General features: G+C 40.0%; 1 protein-coding gene across 2 annotated transcripts in view; it reads left to right on the top strand.

Moving 5' to 3' along the window:
• Positions 1-19,870, top strand: part of LOC141152606 (transmembrane protease serine 11C-like) — a 53,857-nt gene extending 33,987 nt beyond the window's left edge. For both annotated transcript variants that reach the window (XM_073637168.1, XM_073637161.1), the window contains 5 exons: positions 4,259-4,297; positions 8,173-8,341; positions 11,287-11,546; positions 16,255-16,397; positions 17,192-19,870. In XM_073637168.1, the coding sequence (XP_073493269.1) occupies positions 4,259-4,297; positions 8,173-8,341; positions 11,287-11,546; positions 16,255-16,397; positions 17,192-17,353 (773 nt within the window). In that variant the 3' untranslated portion in view covers positions 17,354-19,870. The remainder of the gene's footprint in view (positions 1-4,258; positions 4,298-8,172; positions 8,342-11,286; positions 11,547-16,254; positions 16,398-17,191) is intronic.
• The last annotated feature ends 1,863 nt before the right edge of the window (positions 19,871-21,733 follow it).

The raw sequence follows: 21,733 nt of genomic DNA, 5'->3' as shown, positions 1-21,733 counted from the left end.
TGGTCTAAAAGGACCTGCGGTGACGTCATTTAGTCATGTGACAGGTGACGTGACCGCCGACGTCAGCAGTCACGTGACCTGCCACATGGCTAAATGACGTCACCGCAGGTCCTTTTAGACCATCGCGAGACGTACAACAGACCGGACGCAGCGGAGAAAACACCGGGGGCCATCGGAAGGTAAGTATAATCTTTATTTTTTATTTTACTTTTTTTTTTAACAGGTAATATGGTACCTGGGTCTGGAGGAGAGTCTCCTCTTCTCCAGACCCAGGTACCATCTGCACATTGAATCGCTTAATATTCGCATAGGCATGTGCCCATGCGGATATTATGCGATTCAATGCAAGTCAATGGCCGCAAAATTAATGGACATGCTGCATATTTTTCCGCAATTATAATCCGCAGCGGAAATTTCTGCAGCATGTGCACAGCACATGCGGATTATCATTGGGGACCATGGGGCACGTATTACAAAGCATTTTTTAAGCGTTTTCGCTGCGGAAATTCCGCAGCAAAAACGCTTGAAAAACGCATAGTGGGCACAGAGCCTTAGATCGTTGAGTTCAGCTGATGAAAAATGGGAGCAGAAACAAAACTGTTGCGTTTATATTTTTGTCCAGTGTAAAAACCTGACTATCTTTAAATAAATTTAGTCTGGTCTTCAAGGTGCTTGATGATTAGGCCGAAGACGGTAAAAGGTATCAGCTTTCTATGCCAAACAAGTGGTTCTTGTCCTGTCCTTGCACACAAGAATTTTTAGTATTAATAGCACCAGAATATACATTGCAGCACACATGAATATACGGTATGAATGCTTATCCTGTTAAAGTAAACCTCAGATGACATAGGTGGAGATGTGTCATTTCCTGCATTTCGTAATGGCACATGTGCACATGTATGGTGACACTTGCCTGGTGACCAGACACACTTGTTCTCTATTAAGCCATTTAAATATCTGTTTATAGAAGATGAGCACATTATATATAGTATGAGGAAATAGCCACAATTCATACTACCATTGTCATTACCTAATGTGTATACTGTGGACATCAAATAGATTGTGTGTAGACATCAACTAGATAGTATGTTGAACGCATCTCAGTAAAAAAAATATGGATTCAAAAATGAAAAATTAGAATTTACCTATTTAATCTTCTAAGCTTCCATTATGACCAGAGCACATTAGCTTTTTGGTCCTCCCAACCACCCAGCACCTTGGGCACATGTCCGTTGATTGTCATTTACCTAAACCACTTGGATAGCATATGCAATAAATGTCAAAAATAGCCTAACACATTAGAAAACCGTCAGACAAATACTCGTTCAGCTGACAGGCTGACTCTACTATACTTATGACTCGGCTGAGCATGAATGTTTATTATAATGGGGAGAGGGGAATAAAGTTTGAAAAGATTGGACACATTTCATCCAACATCTGGTGCTGTAGGGCTTCCTTATTACTTTAGTGGGGTAATATGGAGTGCCATACTCACACATGAACACGGCCACTCCATGCATTGTCTATAAAACTGATGGAGATAGCTAAATCCAGTGCTAATTTATCTTTGACAGTTCCAAAGATATGAATAGTGGAGCAGTAGTCATGGTCAACCATGCCTCTTTATTAAATCCTGACTACAGAGAGAAGGAACAGTGGGACCTTCAGCAATCACACAATTATAACTTACCTGGAAAACATATTTCCATTAAATGCACTCCTCATCATTGATATTGCAACACCAAGAAGGAAAAGTTATGGAATTATGGAAATCACAGAATCTATACACATGTTGATGATATGCAAAAGATGAAATGTCTGAGGAATGTTCTACCACGTTGAATACAATTGGGCATGCAAATCATCAAGATCCACTACTGGCAGCTTCGTTAGCAATAGCCGATCAATGACGTCCCAGATGTGCTCAATAGGAGACAAATCAGGAGATGTTGTAGGCAATGGTAAAACATTTAGGCCACACAGGCTGCTCACTGTAGCATGAGCCTGGCATTATCGTGTTGATAAATGGCTTCTGGGACACTTTGGAGAAACAGCCGTTCCAAGATTTATGCATTGTATACTGCAAGTGAATTCAAGCCTGAGGTATGAAACAATGTGTACACAAACCATCAGAAGACATTAGCATGACATTGGGTTACATACAGAAGTCCAGCTACAGGTGTTCTACTGACATCAAACCATTGCTCTCAAAAGCCATCATGGTGCAGAGGAAGACAGCATTACAGACTGAAATGGAGATGTATCCTCTTCAGCCATGAGTTCCACTTTTGCCTTGAAAACAATTATAGGCGTAGATTGGTCTGGAGACCACGTGGGCAGTGGCATGAATAGACCTTCAAGAGGTAACGCCACATTGGTCTTACTCCCAGCATTGTGGTCTGGGAGTAAGAGCCCTCTAGTCTTCATTCCAGGTGCACTAACAGCTTGGAATCATTTTCAATACGACAACGCCAGGCCGCATGTTGCTTATTCTAATGTGACCACAAAAATTAGCTATTAAAGCAGAATAATACTATTTGTGTGTCAATCAAAATGCACAACCTAAAATTAGACACATCAAATTCAAGGTACGATCATAAAATCACTAAATTTATTAAGTCATAAAGATTAAAAACAAATATAGAAAATAAGGGGACAAGGGGTAAAAAATATCAGAGGTAAAGGGCATACAGAGGGGAAAAAATATATATGTCAATGAAAATCAATAATAAATAGAGACTCGCATGTCCAAATACATAACAACTGAAACCACAATGGGAAATGTCACTAAGATGTGTGGCTGCCAACAATATACATCAAAAATCTAAATTTGAGCTAAAGCATGAGTGGAAAGATGGAAAAATCTATATATAAATAGATAGATATGTGAATAAATAAAGTGCACAGTGCTACATGTAAACTAATGATGCCCCCAGCTAAATGCTCCAAGGTTTAGGTATGTATCAAGGTATCTAGCCAGTGACCATTTAACAGTTGTAGGAAGAGAAATGAGCCCATAATAAAAAAGAGCTGATATGACATAGATGTGTATACTAACCCCCAGGATGCCCCACCTAACATCCGACGCGCGTTTCACTGATGCTTTGTCAAGGTCCTTTGTCAATGCGCGTCAGATGTGAGGTGCGGCATCCTGGGGGTTAGTATACACATCTATGTCATATCAGCTCTTTTTTATTATGGGCTCAATTCTCTTCCTACAACTGTTAAATGGTCACTGGCTAGATACCTTGATACATACCTAAACCTTGGAGCATTTAGCTGGGGGCATCATTAGTTTACATGTAGCACTGTGCACTTTATTTATTCACATATCTATCTATTTATATATAGATTTTTCCATCTTTCCCCTCATGCTTTTGCTCGAATTTAGATTTTTGATGTATATTGTTGGCAGCCACACATCTTAGTGACATTTCCCATTGTGGTTTCAGTTGTTATGTATTTGGACATGCGAGTCTCTATTTATTATTGATTTTCATTGACATATATATTTTTTCCCCTCTGTATGCCCTTTACCTCTGATATTTTTTACCCCTTGTCCCCTTATTTTCTATATTTGTTTTTAATCTTTATGATTTAATATATTTAGTGATTTTATGATCGTACCTTGAATTTGATGTGTCTAATTTTAGGTTGTGTCATTCTAATATGAGCAGCCTGCGTGGGGTAAACCTGCTACTATGGCCTGCAGTGTCCCCAGACTTGTGTCCCATCGAGTTCATATAAGACATCATTGGTCAGGAATTACAAAGTGAGCTGCCAGCAGCGGATCTTGATGATTTCCATATCCAAATGAATTCACCATGGCAGAACATTCCTCAGACAACCATTAATAGCTTCATGGATAGCAGCCAAGGTGTGTGAGTGCAGGAATTTTGGCACATGAGGCTCATACTTGATACTGAATACAGTGAAATGTTTTAAAAATGTTGTTTCTATTTTTTCACAATTTGCATATCATTAGCATGTCTATCCATCTTCCTATTTCAATAATTACACAACTTTTCCTTCTTAATGTTGCAATCTGAATGTTGAGGAGTGTACTTTTAATCTATCGTATATGGCCAGTTTACAGGGGTTCTCCGTAAGGCTTATTGCCCATCCTCTGGGCTGGTTGGTTGGGGTTCTTGAGATCATGTTTCGAATAATTACTACGGATATGTAATAAGTAATATGTAGTATATATAAAAGTCCTTTATGAACCCAATGATAGAATAAATGTTAATCTTTCCTTTAGAAATCACAGTCGAGAATGCAGAAAACCTTCTCTATAATGGTAAGATGATGTAACCTCATTTATTTTATTGCTATTCTTATAAAACATTTAGAATAAATCAGTTGATAATTTTTATGTTCCTTTCTGACATTTTTTGACAACTGAGAGAACATACTGTATGTTCACGTGATCTGATTCAGTCAACGTCTCACCTGGTCTGATCCTCTATATAACTTTGGGCAAACCCCCTGTTCTATATACACTGTCGGTGGAGATGTAGAAAGGACATATATTCTAGACAATGTTTAATACCATCTCCTGGATATTTTCTTCCTCAATTATATAGAAATTCTTCTTGCTTATTCTCTTACTGGAAGAAACAACATATTTTTGCCTATGAAAAACAGAAACATTCATTTACCTCACAAGACTATGTGCACACGACATCTTGTAAACTTAGGTGAACCCATCGAGTTGTTCAAGCAGAATTTTTAAAGAAACTCTGCCATTTTTTTTCCTGAAGCGCCTTTTATGTCTTTTTTTTGGTCGTTTCCTGAGCGTTGTTCCAAGTCCTTTTTACTGTTGTTCTCTAGTCGTTTTATTTTTCAATCCATTGAATAATGCATATATTAATTCCTTTGAGCGTTTTCTGATAGGTTTTTCAGGCTGTTTACTCGGCAGAATCGGCTTGAAAAAGACGTCGTATGCACATACCCTAACGATGGATTTTACCTAACATTCTTCAACATTGATCCTTACGTAAGGCTCAGTGTACATTGTGTCTGTGGACTTAGCGTCATGTGCATGTTAGGAGCTTTTCCCAACATATACTCCAACTTTCCAATAGGCCATTATTTGCCAGACAAAGGCCAAGTGTGTTTTTTTGGCCTTGTCTGGCCAGTATGCGTCTGTATACCATTTGTTTAACTGTATATTGTTTAACGGTATAGGAAAGCAGACTGTGTTTTCCGGTACCGAGAGCCTACAGAGATATACTATGGGGTATATGTTTTTTTTTATAATGATCACTATTGTTGACCAATGCCTCAGTATCCATCTTGACTGTGGCCACCATTGGACATATACCTACCAAGCTCCTGACAATGTGTCTCTAGCCCAACTCAATTTTTTTTAACCCTGGCGTGTGAGCCAACTTCTTTCCCCGTACATGATGGCTGATTTAATCAGCTATCATGTGTCTTTAACAGCAACGTGTGCAACAGAGCTGATGCACACCTATGTATAGCACAAGCGATCGCAGCTTCAAGTCCTCTAAGGGGACTATTAAATAAAGTAAAAAGTGAAATTTTTCTTTGAAAAATATGAAAAGAAAACCCCAAATCACAAAAGTTAAAATCACCCCTTCCACCGCATTACCCTTTTACCCCCGGGCCAATTTTCGTTTTTGAGCTTTCATTTTTTGCTCCCTTTCTTCCCAGAGCCATAACTTTTTTATTGTTAGGTCAATATGGCCATTTGGGGCTTATTTTTTGCAGGACAAGTTGTACTTTTGAACGACACCATTGGTTTTACCATATCATGTACTGGAAGATAGTAAAAAAAATTCCAAGTGCGGTGAAACTGCAAAAAGAGTGCAATTCCACAGTTGTTGTTTTTTTTTTTTAAACAATATTCACTAAATGCTAAAACTGACCTGCCGTTATTATTCTCCAGGTCATTACAAGTTCGTAGATACCAAACATGTATAGGTTCTTCTTTATTTAAGTGGTAAAAAAAAATCCAAAGTTTGTTAAAAAATAAATAAATAAAGTCGCCATATTCCGAGTCCCGTAGCATCTTCATTTTTTGGGATCTGGGGTCGGGTGAGCAATTATTTTTTCCGCACTGAGCTGACTTTTTTTATACCATTTTTGGGTAGATGCGATGTTTTGATCGCCTGTTATTGCATTTTATTGCAATGTTTCGTCGACCAAAAAAACATAATTCTGTCATTTTGATTTTTTGTATCATGTCGGTAAGGGGTTAAGAATAAAACAATTTGGAGAAAAATAAAAAATACACATATTTGGTATCGTGTTCAGAAATGTCCGATCTATTAAAAATAAAATAAATTAATCTGATCGGTAAATGACGTAACAAAAAAAGTGAAAATACCAAAATTTCTTTTTCTGGCTGTCGCAATATTGCAATAAAATGCAATAAGAAGTGATCAAAACGTATCTTCCCTAAAATGGTATCAGCAAAAACGTCAGCTCAGGACACAAAAAATAAGCCCTCACACAGCTCCAGATTTCAAAAAATGAAAATGTTACCGGTCTCAGAAAATAGCGACACAAGCAAAATATGTTTTTTTTACAAATTTCAGAAGTGGTTAACCTCCCTATAGGGCCTCAATGTTTCAGACACTTTGGAAATCTGTATTAGGTATAGAGCAGCATCACTAACCTTCTAACATTTTAATGCCATTATTCTTCTCTTGATATTTGTTGCTTTCCGTCCCCAAAATATATTGGCATCTATATGATAAACCAATTCACCAAGATAACCTATGTTTCGCTATCATAAGTAATCTCTTATCTGACATATAATTAATCTACTAAATACAACATAGCAACAATAAATCATTAGGGTGGATGATGGTTATTTATATTACATCTAAATCTATATCTTTCACATTATAAATTTAATTCCAACAGTATAGTGATGCCAAATAGGAGCAACATCCATGGGGGGTCATTATCTCTTTAATAGTTCATAACTACGATGATTGATGTAGAGTTTTTGTTTAATTTTTGGCTGCACTAATATATTTTGGGACTGCAGTCAATTTCCAACCAATAAGGCCGCAGACTGATCGCCAGGTCCTTACTTTATTATATACATTTTCATTTATAATAATAAAAAGTAATGCTTATTAGTTCACATTCCTTCCCTCCTCCTTTTCCCCTTCCCTCCTCCTTTTCTCCTTCCCTCCTCCTTTTCCCCTTCCCTCCTCCTTTTCCCCTTCCCTCCTCTTATTCCCCTTCCCTCTTGCTATTCCCCTTCCCTCTTCCTTTTCTCCTTCCCTCTTCCTTTTCTCCTTTCATCTTCCTTTTCGCCTTCCCTCCTCCTTTTGTCCTTCCCTCCTCCTTTTCTCCTTCCCTCATCCTTTTCTCCTTTCATCTTCCTTTTCGCCTTCCCTCCTCCTTTTTTCCTTCCCTCCTCCTTTTTTCCTTCCCTCCTCCTTTTTTCCTTCCCTCCTCCTTTTCTCCTTCCCTCCTCCTTTTCTCCTTTCATCTTCCTTTTCTCCTTTCATCTTCGTTTTCTCCTTTCATCTTCCTTTTCTCCTTCCCTCCTCCTTTTCGCTTTCCCACATATTCACATTAGTAGATCAAGGGCTCCCCCAAGTGGCCACTGACTATCACTCCAAACATTGCTGCTGTTTACATTGCAGTCCTATAGGTCAGGCTGCAGCCTGCAGTTTTAGTGATTAGAGACTTCAAGGGTGGACTGTCACCTTATATTTAGTAATCTTTAATAGGATGTATGAGGTTAAAGTGTTATTCCTGATCCCTACTGATTGCTGGGGATCTAACCACTGGTACCCCAAGCAATTCTGAGAGTGGGGATCTGCCGAGCCCCATCACAGTACAGTGGAGCTGAGAATGGACGACCTCTGCTCCATTCCTTGTCTGTGGCAATGCGGGGTGCTGTTCTCTGCGTTTTCTGGCAGTCCTATATACAATGAATGATCAAGCATAGGCACCTCCACTCCATTTAGAATTGGCTCCACAAAGTCTGAGATCCAGAGCCCTGTTCTGAAGATCTCTGGGGGTCCCAGCCGTCGGACTCCCCCCAGTGATCAGTAAGTTATCTCCTATGCTATGGATAGAGGATAACCTTTGATCTGAGAATAGCCCTTTATGTGTGAAGCAATACATGACTAACATTTTATATACATTACCTGACACCATATTGAATTCATTTCTGAACAGACTGTGGCGTTGGAGGGCCGTCAGTATCGAGCAGGATAGTAGGAGGTGAAGCAGCATCTTTGGGGTCATGGCCCTGGCAGGCCAGTCTGCGCCTTAATAGGATCCATAAGTGTGGCGCGTCACTAATCAGCAATACCTGGCTCCTCACTGCTGCTCACTGCTTTGATAAGTAAGTGCTCTTCTCCATTCCACTTAATGCATTCACCATTGGAACGATAAGACATTTACTTGGTTTTGATCAGAACAAATGAGAATATTCAGTATATTCTAGATGTATTTTGCCTGCAATCTTTTGTGTTGCACTGACTGTACAGGATAAAGCGGCATGGGACGTAATAGAGATTAGAAGGTGATGATAACAGCAAAGATCCATATGCTAACTATTCAGCTCTATATTGCAGGTGCACAGATGCGTATTAAAGGGGGCAGATAGCAAAATAATGTCTTCCAAGCTTCCAGTGCTATGTTGCTGGCATATATGGAGGTGTAATGTTATAGATTCAGTTATTGGTGGCACTCTAGCTGAAATTGGTATTGGTGCAAAACGGTTAATACTTATGGGGGCACTGTAGGTGAAGTTATTATGGGGGCAATATGGTTAATACTTATTGGGGCAATGTAGCTGAAATTGGTATGGGTGCAATACGGTTAATACTTATGGGGGCACTGTAGGTGAAGTTATTATGGGGCAATATGGTTAATATTTATTGGGGCAATGTAGCTGAAATTGGTATGGGTGCAATACGGTTAATACTTATGGGGGCACTGTAGCTGAAGATGGTATGAGTGCCATATGGGTAATACTTATACCATCTTCAGCTACAGTGCCCCCACAAGTATTACCCATATGGCACTCATACCATCTTCAGCTACAGTGCCCCCATAAGTATTACCCATTTTGCACTCATACCATCTTCAGCTACAGTGCCCCCATGAGTGCAATATGGGTAATACTTATGGGGGCACTGTAGCTGAAATTGTTATGGGGCAATATGGTTAATACTTACTGGAGGCACTGTAGCTTAAGGTGGTATGAGCTCAATATGGGTAATACTTATGGGGGCACTGTAGCTGAAGATGGTATGAGCTCAATATGGGTAATACTTATGGGGGCACTGTAGCTGAAGATGGTATAAGTGCAATATGGGTAATACTCATGGGGGCACTGTAGCTGAAGATGGTATGAGTGCAATATGGGTAATACTCATGGGGGCACTGTAGCTGAAGATGGTATGAGTGCAATATGGGTAATACTCGTGGGGGCACTGTAGCTGAAGTTGGTGTGGTTGCAATATGGCTAATACTTATGGGGGCACTGTAGCTGAAACACTGGAGTTGGCACTTAAAGGTGCACTATGGCCAAAAATGACTTTTGCTCTCGGGGATGGTATGGTTATAATGCCACTTTAGAAACAAGAAATACTGTAGGGTATATCAAAATGATTTTGCTCCCACTATGCAGAGTGCATCACATACCGTGCATGGTGCAGAGGGGCAGGGTTTGCACCTAATTAGAATTGTAATGTGACGCCTCATTCTCGAAAAAGCCCTTTTAGTTTTGAGTTTACCCTGGGTGATGGGGGACTCGGTGTCGGGTCCTGAGATGAAGAGATGGAGTGCAGCCGTGGCCCGGACCCGACCCGTGCTAAGGGCCGTCACATGAAAAGGAAGATGTTGTGGGCTCATCCGGGTTGAGCGGCTTATTTAATGACTACGCCACCTGTGGTGCCTGGTGAAGGGTCACCAGCGCCGCTACAGTCCACCGAGGCCTGGTGTCATGGCGGCCTAAGTTCTCACTGCTCCCCACAGGCGGAGCAAGGCCTCAGGGCAGAGGGACGGGAGGATTGGGTGGCAGTAGAGGGAGATGGGCGCCGCGTCGTGCGGTGTGGCGCAGAATAAACAGTCCGGAGGCCATAGGGGTGAACTTCCAAGGCTTTACTCACTTTAGAGATGGCAGAAGGAAGGCAACTCCCTGCTCCCCATGAGGTCCTGCGGTCACCAGGGAAGGGGGTCCGACAACCTCCAAGTAAGTCCAGCATTCAGTCGCGACCTTACACCAGAGGATTCCTGAACTACAGACTGAATCCTTTCCTGTCCGTGTGTGTGAATAGGCTGGGTCTCCCTCTGAACTCCTCTCAGAACAAGGGCACGGGTGGCAGCTCTGCTCCGTCCGATACCAGGTGGGATCCTCTGGGCCTACCGGGCTTTCCCGTCCATGACTTAGAGTAGCAAGGTCGGGTGTCGGGCGCCAGTACCCCTCTTGCAGCCGGAGTCCCTCTGAATATATCAGCATGGCGAGGACAGGTGGCGTACACCGCTCCATCTGCATCCTGCCTGGGATCCATTTGCTGTGGAGCCACACTCTTAAGCTCCGGGCCTTCTTGATCCTGGTCCTTGGCCCGGTTGAGACATTCTTTGTCTACAACCTACCTCTCGTCCCAAGGCTAAGGTGCGAGGGCTGTGTCCCTTGCCGGTGCAGGCCCACACAGGATCTGCGCTCCCGGAGGGAGGTCACATTACACACAGTAGTTGACAGCTCAGTACGACCACATGAACTTGACTAACGAGGACCAGCAAAAGGACGAAGGGCCAAGATCAAAGATGGCTTTGAATTAAATAAGAATTCTAAAGTGTAACTAACTTGTAAGTCCTCCACCCTCACCCACTAACTGGTTCCTACCACTTTGTGTTCCCCAGCCTCCCTGTAACCAGGGGAGCAGCACCTAGTGCATACTAGCTCCCTCTGGTGGAGAAGTGTGGTGTTGGATGCAAAAGTCACGACTATCACACTGGCCTTACCTCAGAGGAGGAACACCACACTCCATTAAAGAAGTGCAGCATCCCTTTGGCGGTCGAACCCTCAGGGGCGCCACAGAAACATTTTGGAGGATTTACTATAAGCCGACAAATCATATAATGCATTGTCATTAACCACAAAGCCGGCGGAAAGAGGAATTTATGCAGATGTACATGGAATCTATATATGGGAAAACACTAGGAATAGGGCAGTAGATAAAAATGCCCTTGTGAATATGGCCTTATGCATCGTATGTTGTATGTTACACTGAAGTGCTCATTTTTCATGTCTTTATTATTTTTATGTCTCCTTCTCAGTGATAACAGCGTTGATAAGTGGACAGTAGTTCTAGGTAAAATTTCATCCAAGCCGGAATATGGATTAAAGCTCAAACAAATTATAATCTATGAACCTTACAGCAGCGAAACGCACCAAAATGACATTGCGCTTCTTGAGTTGTCTGATCCAGTTAACTATAACCAAAACACCCAATGTGTATGTCTGCCAAGTACGGCCGAGAACTTTGCGGATGATAAGTCATGTTACGTGACGGGATGGGGAGCACTAGTATCCGAAGGTCAGTACCATACATATTATAATTGAAATGCCTTGTATTAATTAGCTGTGTATTATATATATGGGACATATATAAATGTGTTACCCAAAACAGCCTCGCCCCAGCAATTCTGAGAAAAGAAGCAATATGTGGTTACTGCTAATTTCCTATTTTTACAATGATTGTTCATGGCCACGTGGTTTTGCAATTGAAAGGGATCAGCCCTGCACATACCAAAAATTGCAATATATGAAGAAAAAAGGAGTCGTATGCAAAAAACAAGGGATCACCTTATAAATTAGATATATAAATATTTAATAACATATAAGCCAAAGAAACATACACATAAAACCAATTAAAAAGCCGAAAGGCTGTAAAATAAATTGAACAGAAAGCAATGATAAAGCTTCAGTCCACCCTATCTGCCATATAATACAGAAAGCCCAACAACAGTGATGGCGACTGAATGTGATAAAGTGCTGGTGTATTGCACGCTGGATATAATACATACACAACAAGAAAGGACATAAAATAAATGCCAAAATTGAAAATTAGTAAAACATATAGGCACAGGCACAATAAATATCCCACTTGAATAATAAATGTTCTTAGAACATATACAAATTGTGTCATCCGATATAACACTGCCCATGTAAAACTGTACTTAAATATCTAATACACCATAATATGTATGCAAGAAACATGGTTATAGAAAATCAAAAAAAACAATCTAACATTCTAGCAGCACAGCAAAGCTGGGATCATCAGAAGGATCAAGTGATACACATGCTGAGGCAACCTGTATAGAGAAATAAACAGAGCAGATAGGGGTGTGAAAACCCCAGGTGTATCACCAAATGTGTGGCTTCATCAGGGGAATACGTACCATGCCAAATGGCTAATAAGATTTTATATATAAAAATATACAAAATAATGAGTTAATGGCCACGTGGTTAAACTGCAATCCCATGTAGCCATTACCAATCAATTCAAAAAAAGGACTGATTTCTGGTAAAATCGCAACAGTTGTTCAGCTACATTGCGGGTGCACCTGGGTACATAGTGACCGCCAGGTGTAGACTAAGCGCATGTTCACATGTTCAGTATTCAGTCAGTATTTTACATCAGTATTTGTAAGTCTAAAGTAGGTGATAAATACAGAAGTGGTGACGTATTTCTATTATACTTTTGCTCTGATTGTTCCATTCCTGATTTTGGCAACAAATACTGAGGTAAAATACTGAACATGTGAACATGACCCAACACTAAGTATGGTCTTGTCCTTCCAACTTTTTTTATTTTAATGTATCCTTGTAATTGCATCCTGTAAAGTAGAATATTTTGGATAAGCATTTAGTCCATCAAAACCATCCCTGTGCACTCAGCTCTCATTATGGTGCAAAGGTCTATGTATAGAGCCCTCCATACACAGAGGATGGTCAACTGGACCTACTGAAATTAGCGGTCCAGAAGGCTTAATCTAATGCGCTTAAAGGGAACCCATCACCAAGTTTTTGTTATGTAATCTGAGCAGCATGATGTAGGGGCTGAGACCCTGATTCCAGTAATATGTTATATGCTGGTATACATGCTGTTATTTTAAAACAATCACTGTTTTCTCTGATTCAGATCCAGTAATGCTCAGAATGCTCAGCCCACACCACTGATTGGCTGATTTCTGTGTACCAATACATTGAATGGAAGCGGCTAATCAGTGGTGGGGGCGGGGTTGCACAGAGCAGTTGACCAGAAGGCAAGAGACACCTATTCCTGTAGTGATAATCTCCTGCTGATAAAACACTGATTTGATTGAAACAGCAACACACCGGCTAATAAATGACAAATAACTAGAATCAGACTCTCAGCCCCCACATCATGCTACTCTCAGATTGCATAGCAAAAAGCAGCTGTCAAATTCCCCTTAATGGTGCCCATATACAAAAAATGAAAGCCAATTTCAACAGGACTGACCAACCATCTGATATGCATGGTGACTTCCTGACTCTCCCCCAACAAATGATGTCTGGCCATTGGAATTTCAAAGGTCAGCCCTTTTGTTTTCAGGAAATGATGAAAAGATGATGATTTCCCCACTGAAAACACATGAACGCCTAGGTCAATCTGAGTGCTCATGTGTATGGGGGAATTGGTAGAGATAGCCATTTGCCATACCTCAGCTTAAAGGGTAACCGTTGTTTTACTTTTTCTTTCATGAATCAATAGTACACATAAAAGTAATCAACTTTGTAATATATCTATCTATCTATCTATATATATACAGTTATATGAAAAAGTTTGGGCACCCCTATTAATCTTAAGCTTAATGTTTTATAAAAATTGGTGTTTTTGCAACAGCTATTTCAGTTTGATATATGTAATAACTGTTGGACACAGTAATGTTTCTGCCTTGAAATGAGGTTTATTGTACTAACAGAAAATGTTTTATGTGCATTCAAACAAAATTTAACAGGTGCATAAGTATGGGCACCCTTATCATTTTCTTGTTTTAAATACTCCTACCTACTTTTTACTGACTTACTAAAGCACTTTTTTTGGTTTTGTAACCTCATTGAGCTTTGAACTTCATAGCCAGATGTATGCAATCATGAGAAAAGCTACTTAAAGTGGCCACTTGCAAGTTGTTCTCCTGTTTGAATCTCCTCTGAAGAGTGGCATCATGGGCTCCTCAAAACAACTGTCAAATGATCTGAAAACAAAGATTATTCAACATAGTTGTTCAGGGGAAGGATACAAAAAGCTGTCTCAGAGATTTAACCAGTCAGTTTCCACTGTGAGGAACATAGTAAGGAAATGGAAGAACACAGGGACAGTTCTTGTTAAGGCCAGAAGTGGCAGGCCAAGAAAAACATCAGAAAGGAAGAGAAGAAGAATGGTGAGATCAGTCAAGGACAATCCTCAGACCACCTCCAGAGAGCTGCAGCATCAACTTGCTGCAGATGGTGTCACTGTGCATCGGTCAACTATACAACGCACTTTGCACAAGGAGAAGCTGTATGGGAGAGTGATGCGAAAGAAGCCGTTTCTGCAAGCACGCCACAAACAAAGTCGGCTGAGGTATGCAAAAGCACATTTGGAGAAGCCAATTTCTTTTTGGAAGAAGGTCCTGTGGACTGATGAAACCAAGATTGAGTTGTTTGGTCATACAAAAAGGCGTTATGCATGGCGGCAAAAAAAACACAGCATTCCAAGAAAAACACTTGCTACCCACAGTAAAATTTGGTGGAGGTTCCATCATGCTTTGGGGCTGTGTGGCCAATGCCGGCACCGGGAATCTTGTTAAAGTTGAGGGACGCATGGATTCCACTCAGTATCAGCAGATTCTTGACAATAATGTTCAAGAATCAGTGATAAAGTTGAAGCTACGCAGGGGATGGATCTTTCAGCAAGACAATGATCCAAAACACCGCTCCAAATCTACTCAGGCATTCATGCGGAGGAACAATTACAATGTTCTGGAATGGCCATCCCAGTCCCCAGACCTGAATATCATTGAACATCTGTGGGATCATTTGAAGAGGGCTGTCCATGCTCGGCGACCATCAAACTTAACTGAACTGGAATTGTTTTGTAAAGAGGAATGGTCAAAAATACCTTCATCCAGGATCCAGGAACTCATTTAAAGCTACAGAAAGCGACTAGAGGTTATTATTTTTGCAAAAGGAGGATCTACTAAATATTAATGTCACTTTTCTGGTGAGGTGCCCATACTTATGCACCTGTCAAATTTTGTTTGAATGCAGATTGCACATTTTCTGTTAGTACAATAAACCTCATTTCAAGGCAGAAACATTACTGTGTCCAACAGTTATTACATATATCAAACTGAAATAGCTGTTGCAAAAACACCAATTTTTATAAAACATTAAGCTTAAGATTAATAGGGGTGCCCAAACTTTTTCATATAACTGTATATATATATATATATATATATATATATATATATATATATATTAGATAAATTTGCTTCTTTCACCTCCTAGATTAATCTTGTACTTTCAATTTATGGGTAAAATCTTACTCCATGAAGACAGATTTCCCCATTACTGAGACAGGACGACAGTTGGTGCTTTTAAAATTCTGTGGAAAAGGGAGCAGGAGGAAGAGCAGGGAGGAGTTAGAGGCAGACACAGATTCTGCTGCAACAGTTACAGTTCTCCATAGAACTTCATAAGCACCAACTGTCATCTCTTATCTCATAATGGGAAAATCTATATTCACAGATCTTACTTGTGAATTGAGAATTTTGACAATGAATGATTAGTTTTGGTGGAGAAAAAAATCAGATTTCTCTAATAAGATATATTACAAAATTTCTTATTTTCACTTGCACTATTAATTTATGGGGCAAAAAAAATGAAAACGACAGTTAAACTGTAAGCCTCTGTTCTCACTTGTGTAGTGTTTGGTTGAAAACAAAAACCACCATGTATAGCTGGTCTACAGTAACCCCACATCTGCCAAGAGTACTCACGCAGCCTCCAAACAGAGCCTATGACAGTAGTGAGAATGTGATCTAATACTATTGCACATCTACTAGTGAACAGCTAGAGATTTACTACAAGATGCTATATGTGTACAGAACAATATAAACCGAGAATCTAGACTATTCTAAGTAACTAAATATGATAACCTTCTAAACAAAACGTGAATTCCCTGGTAGCTTTGGCAGTGTAAAATCAAATTTTATTTTTATTTTCTCCTTTTTCAGGCCCATCTTCGCCAACTCTACAGCAAGCTGAAGTAAAGATAATCAGTTCCAATCTATGTGGTAGCCCCCAAATGTATGGATATGTAATCCATCCATCCATGATATGTGCTGGATACGTTGAGGGGGGAATTGACGCCTGTCAGGTAAGTTAGGGAGTATTAGTTATATACTAACTACACTGTGTGCACCAGGGGCGGAATATCATTAATGCACCTAGTAGGCCAGGTGGTTAGGGGCCCACTTCTGCCTCCAATCCAGGTGGAAATGTGCATTATGATGATCTACTGGACTGCAAAGGGCCCATATAATGTTCTTGCACAGGGGCCCTCTTCTGTCTATGCCCGCTCCTGGCATGCTGGCATACATGTAATTAAAGGAAATCTGTCAGCAGGTTTTTGCTATGCAATCTGAGAACAACATGAGGTAGGAGATGATATACTTATTTCAGGGATGTGTCATTTTTTCTGCTGTGTGCTGTTGTTTTAATACAATTAATGTTTGAACACTAGGAGATTATCACTGCCTGGACTACAGCTCACATGATCCTTGGTCTGACCACGCCCCCTCCTCTAATAAGCTGCTCACTGTCTATAGACAAAGTACACACAGAGCCTGGTGTGAGCGGGGTTATCTTTCTCAGCTTTGCTACATGCAACATCTAAAAACTCTGATTGTGTCACAACTGCTGCAGCCAGCAAACAAAGTAATACATCACTGGAATCTGGGTCTCTTTTCCTACATCATGCTGCTCTCAGATGATGTAGCAAAAACCTGCTGACAGATTCCCTTTAATAAAAGTCTATAGGTGTATTATATAATATAATGGGAATGGGTCTTGGCATTTATAAAAGCTCATTGTCTGTTCACAATGATTGGATGTAGCTCTTAACTTTATAGGTGAAATAATGTGCTGTTTCCTATATTTTCTCTTACTAAGGGGGATTCTGGAGGTCCGCTGGTAACTACACAAAATAACGGCAAGTGGACGCTTATTGGAATTGTCAGCTTCGGATATGGATGCGCCTTAAGGAATAAGCCTGGTGTCTACTCCAGAGTCACATATTTGCGGAACTGGATCAATAAGCATTCGGGCCTGTGATGTACAACAGTTCTGTTTCTGATAGTTCAATACTTATGAAATTTGAAGATTATATCTTAGGTCCAGAGCACTTTCAGATGAAGACAGTGATGGCGGTGATATATTATTCCAGCAATACATAGCAGTCCATTTTCTCCAGTAAAAGAGTATGCATATAGGAAATACATAGATAAAGAAGTGTCCATATAGGAAATACCCTGGAAAACAGAAGGTGGCTGAATATTGACCACCTTCTCCTGATTCCTTCAAAATGCCTCATGTGCAAAAAAGGAACAATAAAAAATACTGGGCTAATCCTATATAGATAATAAACTCAATGTCAATGCTTGTCTTGTAATTTCTACCTGTCAACACTAACAGCTCCCATACACATTACATCAGTCCAGACCCCGCTGATTTGGGTGGCCGCTCAACTATTCCCGACAGATGATGTCAAGGGAGAGATCTTTTGAGCATGCTAAAATGAATCTGTCAGTAAGATCAACCCCCTACACCTCCAAAATCGTAGATATAGGGGCAAACAGGCTTTTGAATTAAAAATCTGTTGACACCTTTATATCTTCTGTTTCCGCATTCCCCAAAAATGTATGTTTTATTCATATGCAAATTAGCTGTCATGTGCTTTTTAAGAGCATTTAACAAGCCTCTGGCTCCTTAGGCTGTTTCCGCCACCCAGCACCAGCCTCTTTAGCTTGATTGATAGCTCGCTGTCTGTGTCTCACCATGCCCCAGGCAAGGAAATCAGATGGTGATAGGCTTCTGTAAGCAAAGTTTTGTTAAGTGCTCTGTTAAACCAAGAGCACTTAACACTTAATTTGCATATGAATAAAAAAGCTCGTTTCTCAAAAAATACAGCAATAGATAAAAGATGTATATGAATAAGATTGATTCACATTTCAGAGACCTGCATTCCTATATGTGCAGTTTGGCGGGTTGATCTTACTGACATATTCCCTTTAAATTAAAGTGCCTACTAGGCTGCTTGCTGAAATTTTGATAAAATTACTGTTTTATCTGCTGCAGAAATACCAGTTCTCTAAATGCTGAGCTATGTATAATACCACCCACACCACTGATTGGCAGCTTCTTGTGTACACTGTGCATAGGCAGAAAGCTGCGAACCAGTGGCGGGGTTATACAGAGCTCATGAATGAAAAGACCACATGTCAGCAGGTTTACTCTTCCTCTAGTGATAATCTGCTGATAAAAGGAGTGATTTTGTCAAAACCACAGGCAGCCCAGTAAGTGACATCTCTGGAATCAGGATCTCTGCCCCTATATTATGCTGTTTCAGATTAAGCAAAACCTCCTGAATATTTCCATTAAGGGGCATGTTATTTAAAAAATATAACTAGCACTCAGCACTTCGGAAGTTGATCATAAGCTTACTATTGATTTCATTATTATGATGTATTCCTGTTGTACAGGATTGTGTATGGCATATTGCTTTGAGAAAATGTAAAAACTTGATACTAAGATTTTAAATTATAGAATTATAGCACTTCATTGATGTTAACATTTTCATATGTATCTGAATATTACCATTTAAAAAAAGTAAAAAAAAAAATATACCGCACTTTTTCTGTACAATAACTCTGCACTATTACAATTTTACTGTATAAAATATAAATGCCTTATAATATATCTGTGATGAAACAGTAGTGAAATAGGATGAACTGAATATAATATGAACAATAAGAGCTTACTCCGAAGTCAATACCAATCGCTGTATACCTGGCACATCATCTGACTTGTGACGTGAGATTTTTACTGTATACAAACTAACTGCACTTTTAAGGCTATGTGCCCACGATGCAGAAATGCTGCGGATTTTTCCTGAGTGTTTCTGCATCTCCCTGGCAGAAAAAAACGCATGTGGATTGTACATGTGGATTGTACATGCGGATTATCATTGGGGAACATGGAAAACCTTCTACCAAGTGTTTTTTAAGCGTTTCTGCAGCGTTTTTGCCTCTGCGGAAACACTTAAAAAACGCATTGTGGGCACACGGCCAAAGGAGGACTTTGCTCCAGGTCAAAAGTGGACATTTTTCCCTTATTTTATTCCCACTGCTAGACTGAGCATTCAGGATTTTTTGTGTTTATTTTAAATACGCCATATGGTTCCAGAGATATCGGCCTTTATACTTAGTGCAAATTTGTCTGATCTTCACCAAAGGGGTGTTGCACACAGGATTCTCTAGGGACGTGTCTTTAGTCTGCACTGTATTATTTCCTTGTGCGTCACTCCCCCTTGGTAAAGGCTAACAAAAATTAGCATTAAATAAAAAGGACCATATCTCTGGAATCAGAAAAAGCCATCATACTCATGAACGTCAGGAATAAAAAAAGAGCAAAAGCTGCCCACTTTTGACCCGATGCCAGCTCTTCTTTTAATCTATTTCTGCACTAGTTCGGTAGCAATGTAATTTAATTATTGGTTTTATTATGTAGCTGTATGCCAGTCATTGTTCAGTTTTATACTGCAATATTAAATATTTAGCATTTATCACCTTCTATGGTTCAGTTTTCTTTAATATGTGTTTTTTTAATGTTTCTGCACATACAGTTATATGAAAAAGTTTGGGCACCCCTATTAATCTTAAGCTTAATGTTTTATAAAAATTGGTGTTTTTGCAACAGCTATTTCAGTTTGATATATGTAATAACTGTTGGACACAGTAATGTTTCTGCCTTGAAATGAGGTTTATTGTGCTAACAGAAAATGTGCAATCTGCATTCAAACAAAATTTGACAGGTGCATAAGTATGGGCACCCTTATCATTTTCTTGTTTTAAATACTCCTACCTACTTTTTACTGACGTACTAAAGCCCTTTTTTTGGTTTTGCAACCTCATTGAGCTTTGAACTTCATAGTCAGGTGTATGCAATCATGAGAAAAGCTACTTAAAGTGGCCACTTGCAAGTTGTTCTCCTGTTTGAATCTCCTCTGAAGAGTGGCATCATGGGCTCCTCAAAACAACTGTCAAATGATCTGAAAACAAAGATTATTCAACATAGTTGTTCAGGGAAAGGATACAAAAAACTGTCTCAGAGATTTAACCTGTCAGTTTCCACTGTGAGGAACATAGTAAGGAAATGGAAGAACACAGGGACAGTTCTTGTTAAGGCTAGAAGTGGCAGGCCAAGAAAAACATCAGAAAGGCAGAGAAGAAGAATGGTGAGATCAGTCAATGACAATCCTCAGACCACCTCCAGAGAGCTGCAGCATCAACTTGCTGCAGATGGTGTCATTGTCCATCGGTCAACTATACAACGCACTTTGCACAAGGAGAAGCTGTATGGGAGAGTGATGCGAAAGAAGCCGTTTCTGCAAGCACGCCACAAACAGAGTCGGCTGAGGTATGCAAAAGCACATTTGGAGAAGCCAATTTCTTTTTGGAAGAAGGTCCTGTGGACTGATGAAACCAAGATTGAGTTGTTTGGTCATACAAAAAGGCGTTATGCATGGCGGCAAAAAAACACAGCATTCCAAGAAAAACACTTGCTACCCACAGTAAAATTTGGTGGAGGTTCCATCATGCTTTGGGGCTGTGTGGCCAATGCCGGCACCGGGAATCTTGTTAAAGTTGAGGGACGCATGGATTCCACTCAGTATCAGCAGATTCTTGACAATAATGTTCAAGAATCAGTGATAAAGTTGAAGTTACGCAGGGGATGGATCTTTCAGCAAGACAATGATCCAAAACACCGCTCCAAATCTACTCAGGCATTCATGCAGAGGAACAATTACAATGTTCTGGAATAGCCATCCCAGTCCCCAGACCTGAATATCATTGAACATCTGTGGGATCATTTGAAGAGGGCTGTCCATGCTCGGCGACCATCAAACTTAACTGAACTGGAATTGTTTTGTAAAGAGGAATGGTCAAAAATACCTTCATCCAGGATCCAGGAGCTCATTAAAAGCTACAGGAAGCGACTAGAGGCTGTTATTTTTGCAAAAGGAGGATCTACTAAATATTAATGTCACTTTTCTGGTGAGGTGCCCATACTTATGCACCTGTCAAATTTTGTTTGAATGCAAATTGCACATTTTCTGTTAGTACAATAAACCTCATTTCAAGGCAGAAACATTACTGTGTCCAACAGTTATTACATATATCAAACTGAAATAGCTGTTGCAAAAACACCAATTTTTATAAAACATTAAGCTTAAGATTAATAGGGGTGCCCAAACTTTTTCATATAACTGTATCTGAAAACAAATGGTATCTGTGAATAGTGACTTATATCACCAGCTTAATTATTTTAAGAAATAGATACATACATTTTTAAAGCTAGTCAATGCTCAATTCTGTGAGCAGGTCCATGCTGCCTTATCTCATTGCGGATTTGGCAAAGAGAGAAAAGCTAAGC

This window comes from Phyllobates terribilis, unplaced genomic scaffold (genome assembly GCF_046119375.1).
Source record: "Phyllobates terribilis strain yellow unplaced genomic scaffold, ASM4611937v1 Scaffold_1__5_contigs__length_1240528914, whole genome shotgun sequence".
NCBI classification, from domain to species: Eukaryota; Metazoa; Chordata; class Amphibia; order Anura; family Dendrobatidae; genus Phyllobates; species Phyllobates terribilis.
This window is presented reverse-complemented; position numbering and strand designations above follow the sequence as displayed.